The 22,431-nt window shown below is 35.3% G+C and overlaps 1 protein-coding gene across 1 annotated transcript; it reads left to right on the top strand.

The window, feature by feature from the left end:
- The first annotated feature begins 5,588 nt into the window (after window positions 1–5,588).
- LOC125653335 (alpha-2B adrenergic receptor-like) lies at window positions 5,589–20,682 on the top strand. The gene is made up of 2 exons (XM_048882773.2): window positions 5,589–6,016; window positions 19,714–20,682. The coding sequence occupies exons 1-2, from the start codon at window positions 5,589–5,591 to the stop codon at window positions 20,408–20,410; spliced, it is 1,125 nt and encodes a 374-aa protein (XP_048738730.2). The 3' UTR covers window positions 20,411–20,682.
- Window positions 20,683–22,431: the final 1,749 nt, after the last annotated feature.

Below are 22,431 nucleotides of genomic sequence, written 5' to 3'. Positions count from 1 at the left end.
TCATCTAAACAGATATTTTTATTATTCAAGTCGATTCCAGATTTTTTTAGTCCTATGTTCATTACATGTATATCCACATTGCAAAAACTTCTTGAAATGTACAGAAACATGTGTCATCATTACATTATATTTCAGAGGTACTGTTTGCGCATTAGACAGGTCAGTTTGAAACTAGGAAAACTGTGTGCGCAACCGTCACCAAAATACCTCTGCTTACACTATCATGTATGCAATACCACTGGAAAATTCTAGAAACTACAACCGAAATGTACACATATAAAATGTAATACATGTATATATAGAATTATATTAGTATTGCACAATGGCCATGTGTAGTAAAGAATGCCATTGAAGATTTGCTGAAATCGGATTACTGCTTTTGGAGGATTTTCGGATAAGTGATGCTCATCCCCTTGTAACTAATACAACTGCTAATTAAAATCTACCCGTGACGTCAATCTTTTGTTCGAACGCTCCATCATTAATCAGGTTCTATAGGGAAGATGTTAAAGACTTAACAGACGATAGACAGTGGATCAAAAACCTTTGGCTAAAAATCAACTTTACATCCTTTTAAACAATATTGTCAACCATATATAGACGTAAAGCACTCACAAGGAAAAAATCACTCTTAATAGATTTATAAGTGCATAGATGAGATAGTGTAGCATATTACCCTAATGTTCTGAGGAGAATCCTCTGCACAATAAAAAATTCCCTCATATTTATAAAAGTGGTAACGATGGAAAAGATCAATTATATCTAAGAAATAATAGTGACGATAGACCAAACGCTGTAAATTCTAAATCACCCATATATGCTATTGTATTTTCCCTGAAGGTATGTGAAAATCATGAGAGAGTGAATATGAATATTAATCTCTGTAGTATGACAATCTATTAAGAGTGTAAAACGTCAGATCCAATCTCACCACTGGTGATTTATGGGTAAGCAGGTAGATTTTAACCTATTGTGAATACTACCAGTATATCATTTCTCTATCTTAAGGAGGGATAATACATCGTCATAATGGCTGACTTCCTCGTGGAACCTGAATAAGATTATGAATATCAGTACTGCTTGTATATTCCTTTTGAATCTGATTGCCTAGCTGAGTAGCTCAGTAGGTGCACGTGTCGTGTGCTGAGTAATTACACGAGTCATTTAAGTCGTTCGTTCTGGTGAAGTAATTGATTTGTGCATACCATTGGGGCAGAATGACCTCGGTCTATGCAGCCAAAGTTTTGTTGCTCTTCCTCTCCGCATGGGTCCAGTGAATATTATAATTGACAACCACTACTGTGATGTATTCGCATTTGTGTCCTGTGACATTAAAATGATCGGTCACGGGTTCTCTGACTCTTCGTTTAAATAAGAGATCAGTGGTTATTGATCCTTCTGGGTAGGTCCCCATGTAGTTTCATCTCGTTTGTCACAAACCTTGCAGTTTATCAGATAGATGCAGTTGTCTGTGCGACTGGATGTGATCCCAAAAACTCGGCAAGATCGGCTGGTGACCATCAGAACAAGCTTTTAATCCTTTATTGGACAAAGGACTTCAGTGTTTTGTCTGTTTTACACTTTCAATTCGCCGATTACTGCCCAGAATAATGACATCATCATCTGTAATTTTTTATTCATTTCATATTTCCCCCAATCTACATGTTTATTTATTAATTTTATAACATGCATACTCAGTCCCCTGATTATTATTATTATTATTATTATTTTTTTTTTTTTTTTTTTTTTTTTTTTTTTTTTTACACTTTATTACTATACTTTAACATCAGACTGAGTACAATTCATTTATTTATTTGATTTATTCATTAATTCATTTATGTTTTTATTTTTCACTACAGTTCTATGTATTTGAGCGTCACACCTCCAGGTTGGTACACCTTTTTCAAAATGAACCCTCATTGTCCACGTATATGCACTGATTTGTTAACCCGTTCTCTGTCCCTGTCGTCTGCATCTAGCCCCACTGGAGCCGGTGATTTTGTAATGATAAAAGTAGGGGTTTATACCATACCACATCCTGATAAATGATCAATTACCCCTTATTAGGGGGTGGTATGGTATAGACCCCTACTATAATTATTACAGACAAAATTACCAGTTCTTTTGCTCGGCCGCAAGTGTGCAGAAAGAAAAAAAATTGTTGACTATTCCCGTCTCAGACAACACAAGTGCACCTCACTCGAAGCCAGAGAAGTCTCTACTCTGGTTCACCAAAGAAACAATAATTAATCCAAGTGCGAAATTTTCAACAATATGCAAGATCGTGACTACGTTTCTGTCTTGGTTTTAAATTTTACTTCCCCCTTTCAAAGTCTCGCGAGACCCACAGTATCAATCTCTCACCAGAGGGCGTATTACGCTACGCGACAACACCCCTGTCACCGTCTGAATGTCAAGATTCTTGGCAAAACTTATTTCTACCTATTGCATTATAAAGTGTGATTTTACAAGTTTTAGTGTTAAGCTTAAAATCTTACAGTAAGTTCACAAAAACAACGAATTCCATGATTATTCTAGTATTATTGGATGAATGAATGAATGAATATTTATATAAAGCCTTTTAATTCGCTCAGGTGTCTCATATTTACCAGCTTCTGCGTTTATAAAATTCAAACAAGTGTTTGATTTGCTTAGATATGATCATTACAGTTTGATATGCTAAGTTAGTTTTAGTACGTTTTGATATGATTTTTATGCGAGAATTTAGGCATGTTGGTAAATAATACCGGTTCTGCAATCGATTCACCCGATTTTAACAATGATGCACTATCATTGCATTGCAGTAGACTGGAGTAATGATTCAAGGAAAAAAAAACATAATACGCAGAAATATCCCCAAATGATAGATTTTAATGGAAATGTGGTGGATTTTTTCCCACTGCCAGGAAATTCCCAAAGCTGAGAATAGCTTGGGTCAAACGTATAGCTTCGCAAGCCAAATTCAGGAGTTCATTTTTCCTGTACCCAGACGTTTTTACACCCATTTCATCTAAAAATGCTTTTAATTGTGGAAGGCACATGGAGGATAAATCGTCTTCCGATGCCATGTTTGAATAAACAAACACTGCCCAAGATCGACTCGCTTTTCTGGCCTTTTTTGCAAGAGGGTTCCGCTAACTCGGTATCTACGATCTTGCGTATTCTTTCTTCAGTAATTGGGATCCGGGTTAGTATAGGTACTCAGTACCCCTTGCTTGTCATAAGAGGCGACTAAATGGAGTGGTCCTTTGGATGAGACCGCAAAAACTGAGGTTCCGTGTCACAGCAGGTGTGGCACGATAAAGATGCCTCCCTGCTCAAAGGCCGTAAGCGCCGAGCATAGGCCTAGATTTTGCAGCCATTCACCGGCAGTGGTGACGTCTCCATGTGAATGAAATATTCTTGAGAGGGGCGTTAAACAATATTCAATTCATCAATTTCTCGAAGTGACAATATGGCCGACTAGCATCCATAGTGACTATACGTACACTGTACGCTGTTTACAATTAGATAGATTTGAAAAAAATATGGACTGTTTAAACCTAGTTCAGATTGTACAACTTTGTAAGTAAATTGATAATTTAAATCAATTCAAGAATTGGACTGTCCATTTTTTTCAGCATTGCGCATTCTTTTCTTTTACTTTATGACATCACATTTTGCTTTCCATGGCTGTTATGAACCATTAATCGCTACTTACTCAAAGAATTATGCAGGAGATTTAAGATACAAATGAAAAATGCACGCACTAAAAATGTCCTAATTCGCTCCGCTTTTAACATTGATTGGCAAGTCTAAAAACCAAAAAACATGTAGTCTGCGTTGTAAATACGTTTGTAGATTAGTGTAGTTGTAGTGCTAGATGTATTTATATGTAGTTTTTGTTATGGAACATAACTGCCCTAAGTGAAGAAATATTTAATATAAAGCACAGAAAATCTTACTTGCCTAGATGGTCGAGCGGTCTAGCGCTCTGGTTACATACTGCTAGGAGATTTGGTTCCGCAGGTCGTGAGTTCAACCCCGGGTAGGGGCGGAAGTGGGTATCCAAATGAAGTGAAATTTTCTGTGCTTTATATATATATATATATATATATATAGGTAAAAACAATTAAAAAAGATACATGAAGACGTTTAGTAAAGCTTTAGCGCTTTCATTTCAAATCTTCAGAAACTTTATAATTAGTAACATAGCGACGTTACGTCACAAACAGCGGGACATTAAAATTATATATATATATATAGGGGGGGGGGGGGGGGGGGGTTGCAAACATGCTGTTTGCTTCTTGTGGCTGATGTTTTTTCTTTTGCATATATTATTCGATGATTTTTGGATGTTTTATTTTGACAAGTTTTTAATTTTACTTGTATAACAAGGGAGATCACTTTATCATATTCAGGGATTTTTATAGAAGCAACTTGTGCTGTCAGTATTGTCTAGATCTCCCCTTAGCTGTTTTTGTTATCATTATATAGAATGATAATATTTGTTTATTGTCATCTAATAAATGACAATATTTCACACAATACTGGTGTTATGTTATGTTGTTGTTGTTCCATCATTATATGGGACTTTGCCAGAGCACCAATATTACATAAATAAATAAATAAATAAATATATATATATATATATATATATATATATATATATATATATATATATAAAAGCACGAAAACCCAACAACACCCTACTGGATCTAAGAAGATACAAAGCCTGTAAAGAAATTTATAAAAGCACCATCGTCAGTAAACACGCTTTACAAAGAAACCATTTTCCTCACTCAGTACAACAGTGTATCATTCTTGTTACCAATGTAGTTTATTGATACTTGTCGGTTTTTCGTGGTGTGAGTTATTTGTTTATGTAATATATATATATATATATATATATATATATATATATAAGCACCGAAAATGCCACGACACTGTTGGTTATTTAAAACTCAAATTTTCGACGCAACCCGCGTCTTTATCAAGATACATATATTACATATATATATATAAAAGCCAAACACTCCAAATAAGAAGAGGGACATATATTTTTACTCGTAATTTAAGATGTAAGTATAAATATTCGATCCGTCTTATCACAGCGGTACTGAAGCGGCGTAGCCATAGTCTACATGCTATTTGTATAGCATACACCCGTAGCTTTAAATTCTAACATTATCATAGACTCTACTTTAATCCTTGTAAAAGAATATCCAGGTAATGATAAAGATATTGGTTTTTATTGGCACAGGACTATACAAGTATGTTTATGTACAGTTATTACATTGTAGACTTAAGCACAAGAGACCATAATGGATGCCATCAATCAAGTCTAGACTCCAGTGTATAGAGAACAACTAATTACAAAAATCTGATTTACGATTTAGTACCTGTGATGTGATATTGGGTGGGTTTTTTTTATCTGAGACATTCACAACGTATTTAATGAAACTGTATCCTCTGTTAGATGAGAGTCAAGTTGCGAGCAAAATGCTATATATGTGATTTATCTAGCGAGTATCGACAATAGTTTAGACCTACGCATGTTGAAGCTCACTTAGTATCAAGACGCTGTAGATCCACATCTAGAAGATACAATGAATGTTTCTACATCTTCGGACGACACAGAAACAAGTGTTCACTGGAGTAAAATCGTCCTGGGTGTTTTCCTTTATCTGATTGTTTTCGTCACTATTTTGGGTAACATTTTCGTCTTGGTGGCCGTCAAAAGACACAAGCGTCTCCAGACAGTCTTTAATCTCTACGTTGTAAATCTGGCTTTGACTGATATTTTGGTGGCCATCACCGCTATGGCTTTCTATACATTGGACAATATCCTCGGTTACTGGCCGTTTGGCAGGATCATGTGTGGCGTTTGGATCTTTTTTGATTATGGAATGACGTTTGTGTCGGTTTTCACTTTGTGTATCATCTCGATGGACCGCTTCTGGGCGGTGAACTGGCCGATACATTACAAATCACACCATAACAAGAAGAAGGCATTAGGAATGATAACTGCCGTATGGTAAGAGTCTTACTTGGGAATTCATGATGTCATATCTTTTCTCTACTAACATATTTTAAAGCTTTTTAGAGACTACATAATACACTCTTTGAAGAAATTAAAATCAAATATTTATCCTGATTAAGAATAGGTACATGGTATTTGGCAAACCAATAAAGGTAGAGAAAGGGTTAATATCAGAATGTTATTTCATGTATAAGAAAGATTGATTGATTGTATATGATATTGTTTAACGTTCCTCTCGAGAATATTTCACTCATATGGATGCCGGCGAAGGGCTGCAAAATTTAGGCCTATGCTCGACGTTTACGGCCTTTGAGCAGAGAGGGATCTTTATCGTGCCACCCCTGCTGTGACACGGGGCCTCGGTTTTTGCGGTCTCATCATTTAGTCGCCTCTTACGACAAGCAAGGGGTACTGAAGACCTCTTCTAACCCGGATCCCCACAGGATTATAAAAAATGGAAATATAAAAATGAAATAGCTTACTTGCACAATAACTGATATACACAATATGACGTAATGCATACTTATAAACTTTTGTTGCCATACATTTTATAGTAAGTCATATTCTTAAAAAACAATATTGCGATAAAATTTCATAGAACATTACTTTCTTGTTACATGTAATACATCATAAAAAAATTATTAAAGGCCTCAATGTACGCATACATTTTGTTACAAATAGCTAAAGTGAAGCCAAACGCATTTCAAATCTCTAAGAAATGATTTAATGAAATGAAACGGTAAAGTGACTATATAATTGAACTTAGGAAAAATGTTTGTGTAAGAAAGACATTTGACTGAAAACTGGTGATATTTATACGTGAGTGAAAAAATCTTGATAGGGACTTATATCAACATTACAAGGAAAATATTTTTAAGTCCCAATCAAGATTTTTTTCACTCACTTAGAAACATTACCACCTTTCAGTAAAGTGTCACTAATTTCGACCTATGCAATTTAAAGCAGTGGAGGTTCTTCATCGATTCAATGTCCGTTTTAAACGTCATATCCTCAAGACCCAGTTCTCGTGATGGGTGGCCCAGTTCTCGTGATGACTGCTTGGCGAAGGAACAGTAAATACACGTGTTAGACGTCTTACATGTAGATTTTAAGTGGTGACATGATTAAGAATTGAACCCGGGTCTACTGGTTGCACAGCGATCACCATTACCACTAGGCTACATGTAACGAGACCGATGAAATGTAGTTCAAATCCGTGAGGTATAAATTGCGAAGCTTTGGCCGGAATACTTCATGAAGCGCGTTAGTATTTTCAAATACGAAATTTTTTTTTTATATTCACATTTTACTTTCATTTCTGTCGGAATTAGCCGAACTAAGCGCTTCATGAAAAGTGTTCCATTTCATACCATCATGGATTTACAAATATGAAGTTTATTTCTTATATTTACATTCTACTTTTATTTCTGTCCGAATTCCCACCATGGGAATTGATTGATTGATTGAATATTGTTTAACGTCCCTTTCGAGAATATTTCAATCATATGGAGACGTCACCATTGCCGGTGAAGGGCTGCAAAATTTAGGTCTATGCTCGGCGCTTATGGCCATTGAGCAGGGAGGGGTCTCTATCGTGCCACACCTGCTGCGACACGGGACCTCGGTTTTTACGGTCTCACCCGAAGGACCGTCCCATTTAGTCGTCTGTTACGACAAGCAAGGAGTACTGAGGACCTATTCTAACCCGAATCTCTACGGGATCCACCATGGGAATAGACGTACTATATTTATATGTAATAATACGTGCATTGTTTATCAGAGTTCTTAACTACTTTTTTCTCTATCAGACATTGGGACTGATAACACTGGGACATGTAATCTTACATGTATCAGCCCAAACAATGTTTTATCAGCCCGAACAATATCGTGAAATTTTAAGTTACAAATTACAATGAAAATAAGAGAAAGAGTAGAAATTTAACCAAATTCAATTCCATGTATTTTTCAAGTCTGTTGTACACCTCCTCATTCAGTCTGATTTACTATTCATTTCACTTTTAACATACTCTCCTATCTCACTCTCGGGATTTTCCTTTCAAAAAGAATGGTTTGATTTTCCTTTATCATTCAGGAAAAATGGTTTTATTTTCCTTTATGATTGTATTCTTTCAGTTAGATGTTTTCTTTGAAACTGACATTGTGTTACCTTTTTCAAGTTGAACATTCCTAGATCTTTTTCATACCTCGATATCAAACATCAGTACTAATGCATGTTGATTTGTTGAATTTATAGTAAAACTCCACTTACTAACATCATGAACCTTAATAATTATAATTTATTTTTTACAAATAAAATATAAATGAAGTCTCAATAATTCATGTATTCATAAATTAATTATTTCAAAACTAATGACAAAAATTTGTAATTTCTCTTCATCTTTAACATCGAAAATTGGGTCACACTAGTAATTAACTTCAAGGATTATTCTGTACGATAAATCAATAAATGGTGAGTGGTTTTGGAATAATTTTATGAGAAGAAATAGGTATAGAGAGAAAATCAAATACATTTCCAGTTTCAAGGTTGGGACAATTTTTTCCCCACGAACTATCGGAAATGGATCTCATCCAAGAAAAACGTCTTATATAACACCTACATGTATTTCGGTGAATATTGACGATTTCTTTTAACAAATGTAATATATAATGATAACACGAAATGATACAAATGTAAAATAGCCCTTGTGGAATATTTTTGTCTGCCATTAAGTACTATCACACGTGACGCATGTCACGCCCCTTTCGTCATACATGTATTTGAGGCCTTCCCATCCCTTAGACTAGTGTTCTTGAATCTCGCGTGGCCTACGGTTTTGTTCAAACTGTTGCATGTTTCTTATTATCGTTTAGACATAGGTGTTTCACCGGAATATTTACTTTATCGACCATGAGGTCGCCATATTTGTTTTAATTTTATTGTATTTGTCCAAACTATTGCGGAGTGGAAACCGATTTTCCGGTTCCGGAATTCATTTAACTGCGACGATTTTCGCAGCAAACAATTTATATCGAACATTTCAGTTTTTTGTCTGCCAAACCGATAAAACCGACACTTTTTCAGGATTCTATTATCTGCAACGCATTCATGAGAAAATGGCTACCATTACAATTTGTAACTAGATATTTCAAAGTCCAAAAAAAAGGGGGGGGGGGTGTTAATATAATAAGAAAAACTATGTACATGTATGAATATACATGTATAATGCATCTGATTTTGACTACGGATAATTCCGTTTACCTGAACAAGATATAGGGCTAAAGGCGAGTGTGACCGGTCGACAGGGGATGTTTACTCCTCCTAGGCACCTGATCCCACTTCTGGTATATCCAGGGGTCCGTGTTTGTCTAGTTCTCTATTTGGTATGGCTTATAGGAGTTGGGAGATTGATCGCTGTTCGTTATCATAACCTTTCATTGTGTATGAACTTTTCTATATCATGAGTTTAATGATTGAGTAAATCTGCTGTACTACCTTAGTATTACTTTCTTTGAAAAACCAGATATTTCTTTTTAATCCTTTAACAAAGAAAAATCACCTGAAAGCCATAAATCGGTATTTTCTACAATACATCTTAGTTTGTATTTACAACATTTTTTTCCCGAAAATAAACGATTTTATGTTACATAAAATCAAAGCTAGAAAACTCTTCAAGTGACCAGAATTCAAATAATCTAACGAGCTAGATGCGACAGTATCGAGTTCTGCTCCTAAACTTTAAGAATTCTTCAGTCTTACTGAAGTTTAAAAATGAAATGAGCATTATTTTTCTCTCATGGATTCGGAGTCTCCTATTTTGGAATATGATCCTTACATGTAAATTTGGTAAGTACATGTATTCTATAAGTAAACTTTTTAGATGTCGTAGGCCACCACGGGTCTATGAAATCCAGTTTCATGTACAGCCGTTTTCTAGTTCCGGATCACATTTTTATTAACGATTGCTAGTGGTATAATCCATGAAGATAATTTGGCTTTTAATCTTCATTTGAGAAGATCAGAAGTTACTCAAATGAAAAACAAAATGAGTAAAATATGAAAATCGTTGTAAATATTACTGGTCTTTGCTTTTTCCATAACCAAGTTTATGGTTCAGTTCCGAATCACGGAGATGTTTGAAACGACTGCAGGTCGATTCGAACGTTGACTGATCCGATCTGACATTCAATCGGCCCCAAACTTTAAATCAGTAAGCCTGTATGTTTATTCCGCTTGAGATATACCTAGTGTCTGTAGAAATAAAAAATAAATCAGGCACCAGTTTAAATCAACCTTTACATTTTTGAACAATATTCGTCTGTATGTTTATTCTGCTAGTTTCTGTAGAAATCAAATAAAATCAGACGATAGTTTAAATTAATCTTTACATTTTTGACGTTATATTGAACAATATTCAAAGCTTCACATTTAGGCATAGCCAAACTAGCGGCATTTCTCCGAGACTGTTTATGATATAACATTAATTCTTAGCCATTTTCTTGTGGTGTTCGCGAAGGCATCTAATTAAATATACTAGAATTGAATAAACTATAGTGTATTTTTTAGATATTAATTTCAAGAAGTACATCTACTTCTAGATGCAATAGGTAGTATATTCACTGTCCTAATTATCTAAAACTACCGCGGTGGCCTAGAGGTTAGAGCGTTCGCCCCGCATGCAGAAGGACGGGATTCGAATCCCGGCCGCGACAGACATAAGTCGTTAAAACAGGTAGTGACAGTTCCATCGTCAAACGCTCGGCATCAGGTGTGAATGTCACGGGTCATCGGAGATGACCTTAAAACGACTGTCTCGTGTCACAGTAGGTGTGGCACACCAAAGAACCCTCGCTGTTCAATGGCCGTATGTGCCGAGCATAGGCCAAAATTTGAAGCCCTTCACTGGTGTTGGTGACGTCTCCATATGAGTGATAAATTCTCGAGAGGGACGTTAAACAAGATACAATCAATCCATCAACCAATTATCTAAAAGGATGTATCGTGGGGATTATTCACATTGGTAATCGAACCCCCCCCCCCCCCCCCCTTGAGTTGGTTGTATTTATGTAAATAAAAAAAATGTGTGCTTGTTATCTATAAATCCAAGAGTGCCTGTAATATGACTTAAAATATTGATCAACGTTTAAAAGACACTTATGACAGCAGTTGACACGACTTTTCCGGAATAGGACCAGCAGATGTTTCTTTGGTAAGGCATCTTGACTACAATAATACACTTAATAAAGAAATGTCTATTGATGCTATTGTTGAAAGATATACAATGTACTAATTAAATACATTTATATTTTGTGCAAAAAAAAACCGTGGTTATCTTTTAACTTCAGACAACTTTTCCCTCCAGCGCGAGTTTTCTCCCAAGCATGTCACTGACCAATTAAAATGTCGAAGTCCTAATGTATTAAAAAATACGTCAAGTGATAAACCTTGATAAACATTACAACAGTTTAGCATTCCTTAGTAATAATATTTAACGTGATTTACCTTTCTATGCAAAAGACTATATTGTATTAGCAGCATTAAGATAAAAAAAAAATTAACAGATTTAAGTTTGATTGTGTGTGTACATACAATTGAAGTGTGTAAAACTTCCACTGTATGCAAATGGTCTCAAATATCAATATTTTCTTTGTACAAAATCAATTATAAGAAATGCATTACAAAAGAAGAGGAGACATCAATAGGATTAATTTTTTTTTATGATATTAAATACTGAACACGCAATATCGTCTTTTATTCATTAACATTTATATTTCCAATGATTTTGCCTTTGATATTTTTGCCATTTGATATGGTGGCCATTTCTGATGAACGTGAACAATGTGCGTATGAATCTTGATAAGTTTGAAAGTTTATTATATATGTGTGAAAAGTGCAGTAGAGAATATTTTGTCGACCAAGCAAGTGAAATTTTCAGAAACATCTGACCAAATTAAGATTGAAGCAATCACCCTTGTAATCTGAATCTGTTTTTCCAGAATGTAAATATACAGACCTATCTAATTTTATTCCGGTCACTGAATTCATAATCGCAATTCAATCCAGTGTATGATACAAGTACATAATATGGTAAAGTTGCTTTGAAATGCGTACATGGAAAGCATAAGATAACGAACAGTGATTAATCTCATAACTCCTATGAAGAATTCAAGAGCAGGGCAAACACAGACAAACCAAAGGTGGGATTAGATACCTAGGAAGAGCAAGCATACCTGTTAACCGGTCATACCCGTCGTGGGCTCTATATCTTGATCAGGTAAGCTGAGTAATCCGTGGGCAACAAAAGTATTTAAAGAACGACCTAAGAATGGGTATGAATACGTCAGACAGACCTAACAACAGGTTGTATTTGCAAATAAGATCATTTTAACGACTATATAATTTGCGAATTGCTGACTTTAAACGAGGCTGTTTAAGCCCCTGTAAACTAAACGTATTTGTCAGTTGCGTGCCTCGATTAAAACATTGATCACATGCAGAACATGCTCTCGTGTATCGAAACAGTTGAGAGACATAAAAACCATGATATGGAGGTGATAATGGAATATATGAAGTTGACGATGGAGAAGTTGAAGTTTTGTCATAAATATTAGTAGTCAGTTTGCTGTTGACATCTATGTTCAATAAAAATATTCAAATATGCAAAATTCAAAGCATATGGATGTGAGAGCAATATAATTGAAAAATGTACTATGATAAAAAAAAAAGAAAAAAAAAAGAGCCAAGACACAAAACACGGGTACGTAGCATGGTTAAAAAAACTCAAATGCATTTTCCTCCGAAATCGAATTAATCACGTATCTCAAGACTGTGTCATCATCGTCTTGTTCAAGGTATCATAATCTCTTCACAACTTTATCTAGGGTGAAATATCTGCTTTATCTCCATTTTCAGATTTTATGATATACGTCTAGGGACGTTTCTAATACTATATTAAAGTTGTGTAGGTCGTGACTTTTCAAATATGATTACCGTCATTTCCTGTCATTGGGTATAATACAAAGGCGAAACCAACACTGAACAAATTAAAAATGTCCGGAAAAGCTAAATGTCTATATTCAACTAATCGGAGAAGAAGAATAAAAAGGAGCATGCGCATGATCAGTGAAGAATTGAGATGGAATAATCGAAGAATGTATATTTCAGCAGTTAGCAATGATTATATTTTATAGATAATGTACCTGCAGAAAAATGTTATCGACCTTGTTCATTTGGACACAATAGATTACTGGAGGAAACTAACATTCGCACCAATACCTACATTAGTTACAGCTAATTGGCAAATACCTCCGATAAACCACGCAGCATTTTCAGTAACGAGGAGAAATTTTTGAATAATTTGTTTTACTCGTTCTCCCATTAAGTGATTACCGTAACGGCTTTGTATTTTTATACTTAATCATGACGTGAACGCTTCCGTGTGACAATGTTAGAACTGCACGGACGTTAGCAATGCAGAATGAATTGAGGACATTCAGGTATTTAAGAATTTTCCCGCCTGAATCAATATGTCCCCAACATCCACATAGCGATGAGCAAAATTGTTGATGCGAGTAAACTATAGTAAAAAACACATGTAGATCTTATGTAAAAGTATATACTGGCATACAATACAGTAAAAATAAACCAGGTAATGTATATCTTACGTTTAAAATCAGCATTTCACAAATTTTACGGTCGTTATAATAACGATCTAGTTTGCCAATACAACCTATCATTGCTGTCTGACGTGTTTAATACCGATTGTTGGGCCGTTGTTGGCACACTGATTTGATTACGGATAACAACGTTTACCTGATCAAGATATAGGGCTCACGGCGGGTGTGGCCGGTCGGCGGGGGATGCTTACTCCTCCTAGGCACTTGATCCCATCTCTGGTACAGTGTATATCCAGGGGTCCGCTTTTGTATTGCTTATAGGAGTTATGAGATTGATCACTGTTCGTTATCTTCACCTTTCATCCATGTATAGCAAGGAACGAATATTGAATATTAAACACACCTCTTGCACATACACGTATTAATGGCTCTTATTTAGCAAACACAAAATAGATCAAAAAGCGGTTGCTAAACTTCGTCGCCCACATAAATATTTTTCGTCTGCTCTCTGTGCTACGTTTACATGTTGTATTTTTTCATATAATAACAATCTATTATCAACTTTCATCCCCAAATATCAATTCTATCGGCTTATCATTCGAAAGTTTGCATTAAATGTTACCAACTTTCCATCAAATTCACATAAACGGACAAGGAAGCACTAACACATGACACAACAACTTTGAAAATCTTTTGAGTTCAGATCATACATTGTATGAACACGTGAAGATAACGAACAATGATGGATCTTATAACTCCTATAAAGAATATAAGATTAAGAGTAGGAACAATACATATCGCTGGACACATCAAAGATGGGATCAGATGCCTATGTAAAGTAAACATTCCCTGATGACTGGTCGAACCTGCCGTGAGCCCTATATCAGTTATCAGGTAAACAGAGTAATCCGTAGTCAAAATTAGTTTGTAGAAACGGCCTAACAATTGGTATGAAACACTTGAAACAGCATTCGACCTAATGAGAGGTTGTAATTTTAAATTAGATCATTATACATGTCAGGCGCGGATCTAGAAATTTTTCAAAGGGGGGTTGAAGAGGAAATGGAAGTTGTTATAATGTACGTTAACATAGTTGAACGACAACTTAACAGGAAAGATATCAATAAATAAGAACGTAACACTCATTATAATAAGGAAACTGATTAGATACATGTAAAATTTTACAACTTTTATTTCAGATATGTGTGCTTGCCTAGCAGGTTTCAGTTCTTCTTGGATGTATTTGTACATTTTTTTGGTTAAGAAGTCAATGTCTAGTTCAATCTCTGTGTCTTCATGATCAGTAAACACGACACTTTCTTGAAGGGTTTGTGACAAAACCGGGTGCTGAGCATACTTTCTGCTATTCTCTTTAGAAAAGTCGAGAGGCATAGCCTTCATCGACTTCTCTTCGCAAGCATTCATGTTTTGATTCTGGAAAACGTGTAAATGCCGGAGTCGGTGACGGTTTGTGCTTCGTCCGACCTTTCGACTCAGATGTGCCTGGATTTACGCAATAGACAAGTTATTTTCAAACATTTTACAGTAATGCACAAAACTGTCATAAGGAAATCAACATTTACTTGCCAATTCAATTTTCAACATGTCCCCTGTCCCGGGATTACGTTAACTGGTCTTGGGAGAAGCTGTCACAATAGGGGACCAGTTAAGAAATGACTGACGTAATCAGAGTTGTGATTTAAACCCAGGACAGGGGACATGTTGAAAATGGATTAAAAGTACGTAATCAAAACATGAATGCTTGCGAAGAAAAGTCGATGAAGGCTATGCCTCTCGACTTCTCTAAAGAGAATAACTTTTCTGCCTCTTTATATAACTCGAGCGCCGTCAAGGCCCTTAAGATATTGCTGCAAAAAATGTCACCGGAAACAGAAATAAAATATTTTCATGTCCATGCAAATTCACGAGCCTTTACTGCAATTTTTTTCTTAATATCAATTCATAAAAGTAGTCATGATCAGATAGCTGACAATATGATACATGTAAACAATATAATGTCATGATCAGATAGCTGACAATATGATACACGTAAACGGTATAATGTCATGATCAGATAGCTGAAAATATGACACATGTAAACAATATAATGTCATGATCACATAGCTGACAATATGAGACACGTAAACAGTATAATGTCATGATCAGATAGCTGACAATATGACACACGTTAACAGTATAATGTCATGATCAGATAGCTGACAATATGACACATGTAAATAGTATAATGTCATGATCAGATAGCTGACATTATGACACATGTAAACAGTATAATGTCATGATCAAATAGCTGACAATATGACACATGTAAACAGTATAATGTCATGATCAGATAGCTGACAATATGACACACGTTAACAGTATAATGTCATGATCAGATAGCTGACAATATGACACATGTAAACAGTATAATGTCATGATCAGATAGCTGACAATATGACACATGTAAACAGTATAATGTCATGATCAAATAGCTGACAATATGATACACGTAAACAGTATAATGTCATGATCAGATAGCTGACAATATGACACATGTAAACAGTATAATGTCATGATCAGATAGCTGACAATATGACACATGTAAACAGTATAATGTCATGATCAGATAGTTGACAATATGACACATGTAAACAGTATAATGTCATGATCAGATAGCTGACAATATGACACACGTAAACAGTATAATGTCATGATCAGATAGCTGACAGTATGACACATGTAAACAGTATAATGTCATGATCAGATAGCTGACAATATGACACATGTAAACAGTATAATGTCATGATCAGATAGCTGACAATATGACACATGTAAACAGTATAATGTCATGATCAGATAGCTGACAGTATGACACATGTAAACAGTATAATGTCATGATCAGATAGCTGACAATATGACACATGTAAACAGTATAATGTCATGATCAGATAGCTGACAATATGATACATGTAAACAGTATAATGTCATGATCAGATAGCTGACAATATGACACATGTAAACAGTATAATGTCATGATCAGATAGCTGACATTATGACACATGTAAACAGTATAATGTCATGATCAGATAGCTGACAATATGATACACGTAAACAGTATAATGTCCTTTGATTTCGTGTTTTTCTATCTCCTGTTGATAAAATTAGCAAACAGTTTCAAAAGTATTAAAACCAATAAACCCCCGTATCATTCATCACATAATATGTATTTCTAAATTCAAATATGGATTAATGTTATTGTATAATTATCAGACGTAGATCTGTCACTCTTGATTTTAAAACGAATCCCGTTTTAAAATACATTCCGATTTACTCCCAGTAATTCATTTTTTAAAATAAATTACTGATACAAACTAAATAAAAGATAATTTAAATTATCATCACCTGATAGAAATGTTGACTCACAATTGTATAAACAATTTCCATCGCCTAGGATTTTAATAACTCTATAGGCCTAGTAATTTTCAATGTCGTCTGGTATGAGCGCGCTCCCCAGTTCGTAGATGTCTTAGTTTTTCTTCATCTGGACCCCAACAAAGCACACGTTTGTTAAGCTCCTGTTTAAGTTTTCAATAAAAACCACACAGAGTCTCATAATTAGAATCAGATGTCAATTTCCATCTCGTTTCACGTAAATAATCCATGATTTTATTCATAGACCTAAAGCAGGTCTATGTTTTATCATTCAAAACATCACGCTAATGATGTTACTTAAAATGCGCATCTGGTGCATCAAAATTGGTACCGTATAAGTTTTACATTATGACCCCTGGGTCAAGGCCTCTGCTGGTGGACTGTTAGTCCCCGAGGGTCTCTACAGCCCAGTAGCTAAGTACTTCGTTACTAGCTTGAAAATACGGATGTATATTTAATTGCTGTTATAAAATTTAGAAATTCATTTCAAAATTAAGGATTATCTCCCTCATGCATAGCTCTTATCCTTGGACGAATTTGGCTCCACTTTTTTGGCACGCTGTTTTTGACTATATTTAGATCTAAAACTTCATAGTTATTTCGGATTTCAAACATTTCGGTTGAGCATCACTGAAGAGACATTATTTGTCGAAATGCGCATCTGGTGCATCAAAATTGGTACCGTATAAGTTTTACATTAAAACCGGAAAAGCATCGCTTCACGAAAAAGTATGTGGTAAAACTAGACGAAAGCAAAACCGTTTCCGGAAAAATAAAACAACAAATATTCGGGATTCTCTCTCTCTCTCTCTCTCTCTCTCTCTCTCTCTCTCTCTCTCTCTCGCGAATCCAAAGGGGGGTTGGTTACAACCTCCGTAACCCCCCCCCTCTAGATCCGTCACTGCATGTACATGTAACGGTCATAGAATTTGCGAAATACTGACTTTAACGTGACTGTTGAGTCCCCTGTAACATCGATTTGTCGGAAGCCTGTCTCGATTTAAAAAGTGATCATACACAGAACATGCTCTTGTGTATCAAATCAGTCGAGAGACATTAACACCATCTGAAGGTGATAATGGAATATAGCTTCATAAATATGGGAAGTTGACGACGGAAAAGCTAAAGTAACCATGCCTGTTGTAAAGTTGAGTTGTTAATCAATTGTAAATATCCAAGTATGTTGAAGACTCTGCGGTGTCTTTATTTCGAGATCACATACCAACTAATAAAGGAGCACAATTCGTGTCCATAGGAATTCCAACCAAATCATTGATATGGAAATTATAGTAGCTTATTTCATTTACCTGTGGTCAAGTATTGGACGACATTGACAACCCTCGCAATTTCTTCATAAGTCACAATTTAGTCATCAAGTAAAACTAAAGGTCTACATTAGTTTATTTTTATGCTGTGGTACGTCTATGTTTCTTCTCTCTACCTTATATTGCTTCGTTATGTTCAGCTGAAATGTTACATAAATGTCAGTGTTTTAATCGAGAATTAAGAAGAAGTAATTGATATCAATTATTTCATTACTTGCAGAACACATGTTGAAGAAGTAGCTGTTTTGGTTGTACGTGTAAACGCCTCACTTTATGCTTTAAATATGGAAAATTATATTGTTACATGTACATACAGACTATTGTTAAAAAGGTAATGCTATATGGATAAATCTGATATTCATACAATGATACGTAATTATACATATAAAGTATCTTTAGATGAAGCAAAATACTCCTCTAACATTTGTTGTAACTTTGGTCGCTCAAAAAGTTTGGTGAATAGAATTTGTTTATAAATATTTCATTCAATACACGTGCGTTTGTCATAGTGTGACGATACCTATACGCTTGTTAGTAAGGATACTGAGAGAGAGAGAGAGAGAGAGAGAGAGAGAGAGAGAGAGAGAGAGAGAGAGAGAGAAACAGTGTTCATAATGATATTTCTTGTATCAATTGTCAAAGTTGCATTATGCTCATATGCATAAACAATAACGGTGACTTTGTGACATATATATATATATATATATATATATATATATATATATATATCACACACGCACGCACACACATTAAAAAAGACAACCTTTCCATCATGTAGTATTCACCTTCTTCCTCCAAGACAAACATGAAGAATGGTATTGATTCTACAATTGTGATTGATTTATATTGCGTCACAAAGGAGGCAATTTAAACTTCCGATAAAACATTGTAACAGTTCTCATCCAATTAGAATTGTATCGATTATGGAGAAAGCATAATTATAAAGCAGATATTCTGCCTATTGAAGGTACCCAAGAATTCTGTCCTTTTTAAAATCAAGCCTTTTAAATCTTTGACAATTGCAGAAATTAGAATTGCAATTAGATCAAAGCATATCTAATCCCATTAAATGAGCACCATTATGTCCCTATTCAACCTAAATTGTATAAAAACATTTATAGACTTTGATTGCATTGATGGCATGGTGCAATTTAGTACCATTTCAGTAAAAATGTAAAATCATCAATCTGGTGATCAAAGACGGATGTGCTAACTATTACCATCATGATAAAATATGAGGAATCCCATTTAAAGCAGAAAAAACTTTTCAAACGGTTCTATTTACATCTGCTGTGTATTAAATTTGCATTATTTCGACAGGTTGTTTACACTGTTGTTATGGTTACCACCGTGTGTACTGGATCGTGTCAACAATTATGTTGCAGACGATGTCTGTATTTGGGATCCATCCATGAACAAAGAAATGGTAATTGTTATCGCGGTTCTCGGACATCATGGTTCCTTCGTCGTTCTGTTTGGATGTTATCTTCGTGTCCTTTTCGTGGTACGTCGTCAGCGTAGAGTGTCAGCAGCTGAAAACGCAGTTAAGGAGCCTATTTCTCATGTTAGCGGAATAAATCAAAATACATCGGTGAGAAACTGTGCAGATGTCGACAAAGAAAACATTCCATCAGTTTCTAATATCCGTAAAAATGATAACCATTTGGATGTCTCCGTTTTGGAAAACGACAATTCAACCCAAATGGATACGTCATCCAATAGTCGGAAAGCGGGAAATCAAACTCATCAAACAATGACAGCATCAAGGGCAACTAAGGACGCCAGAGTTTTTATAACGTTGACTTACATTATTGTTGGTTACGTTATTTGCTGGGTACCATTCCATGTGGTTTATGACATCACAGCGATACGTCCAGATTTAGTCTCAAACACAATGTATACATTTACTTTCTGGTTGACCTACATTAACTCTACCCTAAATCCATTCCTGTACAATTTTGGCAGTTCAGAATTTCGATCCGCATTTCGAGAAATTTTCCGGGGACGACATCAGTAGACAATATATTAGTTTCAGGTTTTTATTGTTTTGTTTTTTAAATCCTCGATGTGTGAGAAATCAAAAGAAGCATGACTGCTTTCTTGTTTTACGCCTCACTTGCCATCTTTCACATTTCGATATATTTGAAATATATGTATCATCGGGTCAAAAACATGATGGGCACTTTAAAAGTTCCCAAATATCCCTTACATGTATGCGACTTAAATAATGTATTTAGTTTATTCTGCACACATATAATAATCAAGTCAAATAAAAAAATATATAAGTATTATACTTGCTCAGTTTGTGTCAGAAACGGAAACACGGAAGAATCGCCTCGGTCGCTGCATCTCCTACGTCATAAATGGAACACGATAATGCCAGCGAAAAGGAAGTTTAGAACTGATAAAAAAGACTATTACGTCAGTGACCAAATGTCATTTTATATTTAGATAATTGTCACTAAGTTGGGTAGGTTTTACAACTAATTTTAGAATTAAGGTTGGTTATGAGTGCTTGAGTTTCCCTGACGGCCCCCAGTGAGCCTACTCTTTTTCGAAAATCAGGAAACTGATCTTTTGCGTGCCAAGGGTGTTGTGATCCTTGACGTGACACCCTTTAACGTCCCATCAGAATGTGTTCATAATGCGTGGTATAACAGGACGTTTTCGAGACTAACTTTACTGATATGAATATTATATAAGTTCATTGAAATGTAGATGTTCACATCAAATTCTGTATGGTTATGTACACGTTATTGGTACCATATTTCATTTTAACTACATAAACACTGTTGGAAGGCTACTTTGACCTTTTGAACTAATTTAATGGATTGTTTCATTTGTTTTTTTAAAGACTTATCTTCGCAAATTCTATAATCGTTATAACAATCTAGTTTGCCAATACACCTATCATTGGGTCAAATGCTGTCTGACGTGTTTCATACCGATTGTTAGACCGTTCTTGGCACACTGATTTTGACTACGGATAACCCCGTTTACCTAATCAGGATATAGGGCTCACGGCGGATGATCGGTCGACAAGGGAAGCTTACTCCTCCTAGGCACCTGATCCCACCTCTGGTGTGTCCAGGGGTCCGTGTTTGCCCAACTATCTATTTTGTATTGTTTATAGATTATCACTGTTCGTTATCCTCACCTTTCATCGTACTGTTCACCATCAAAATAGAAATGGAACCAGACACAGACGATCGAAATCATTGCTTCTTTCACCTTCCGAAGATTAAAATAAAAAACAAACAAAAAATCGCTAGTAGTTTGATTTGCTTCAGATTATGAGTACTTTCAAACTACAAAGATCCCAGATTTTTATTCTCCCGTAATCGAAAAATCGAGGACATATGATTTTGGTCTGCCCATCTGTCTTGGCCAGAACTTGAGAATGTGATAGTGCTTTCATATTATGCATTTGTATTCTTTGTGACAAGACCTTTCTTTGGGTATCAACATTACTTGCTGTCATGTTTCACAACCATAACTTTTGCTTCAAAAAGCATTGGTTGTATGTGTCGATCACTACAAATGAAGATATTTTTCTTTAGTTTTTGTAGATGGGTGACGCCTATGGTTTCTTATTGACTGAAAAGTTTAAATGTCTGAAAATATTCAAGGAAAGTATAAAGAGGTCACCTACTTTGTAATGTCATATTCCATATCAAAAATCGGTTCGACAAAAAATAGTATTCAATATTTAGATTTGTTCAACATGATAATAGCTGATTTTCAGAGAAATCTTAGAATTATCTGAGCGTCAGAATTAGTTATTCTTGCATCTATGTCTTTGACAAAACCGTTCTCGGAAGGTTTACCGGGTATATAATCCATTGCGCTTGAAATTTGTCCTGGAATTAGGAATAAAATGATCAAATTTAATTGAAGAATTTAATATTTATTCTTGCGTCATAACCTTGAGTAAGTTCCTGATTTGATACGCAAGAGCTTGTTCTGTGTATGATAAGTTTTGTAATCGAGGCAAGCTACTGACAAAGAAGTTGATGTTATAGGGGTTGCAACAGTCGC

The sequence above is a fragment of the Ostrea edulis genome, chromosome 7 (genome assembly GCF_947568905.1).
Source record: "Ostrea edulis chromosome 7, xbOstEdul1.1, whole genome shotgun sequence".
Lineage (NCBI taxonomy): Eukaryota > Metazoa > Mollusca > Bivalvia > Ostreida > Ostreidae > Ostrea > Ostrea edulis.
This window is presented reverse-complemented; position numbering and strand designations above follow the sequence as displayed.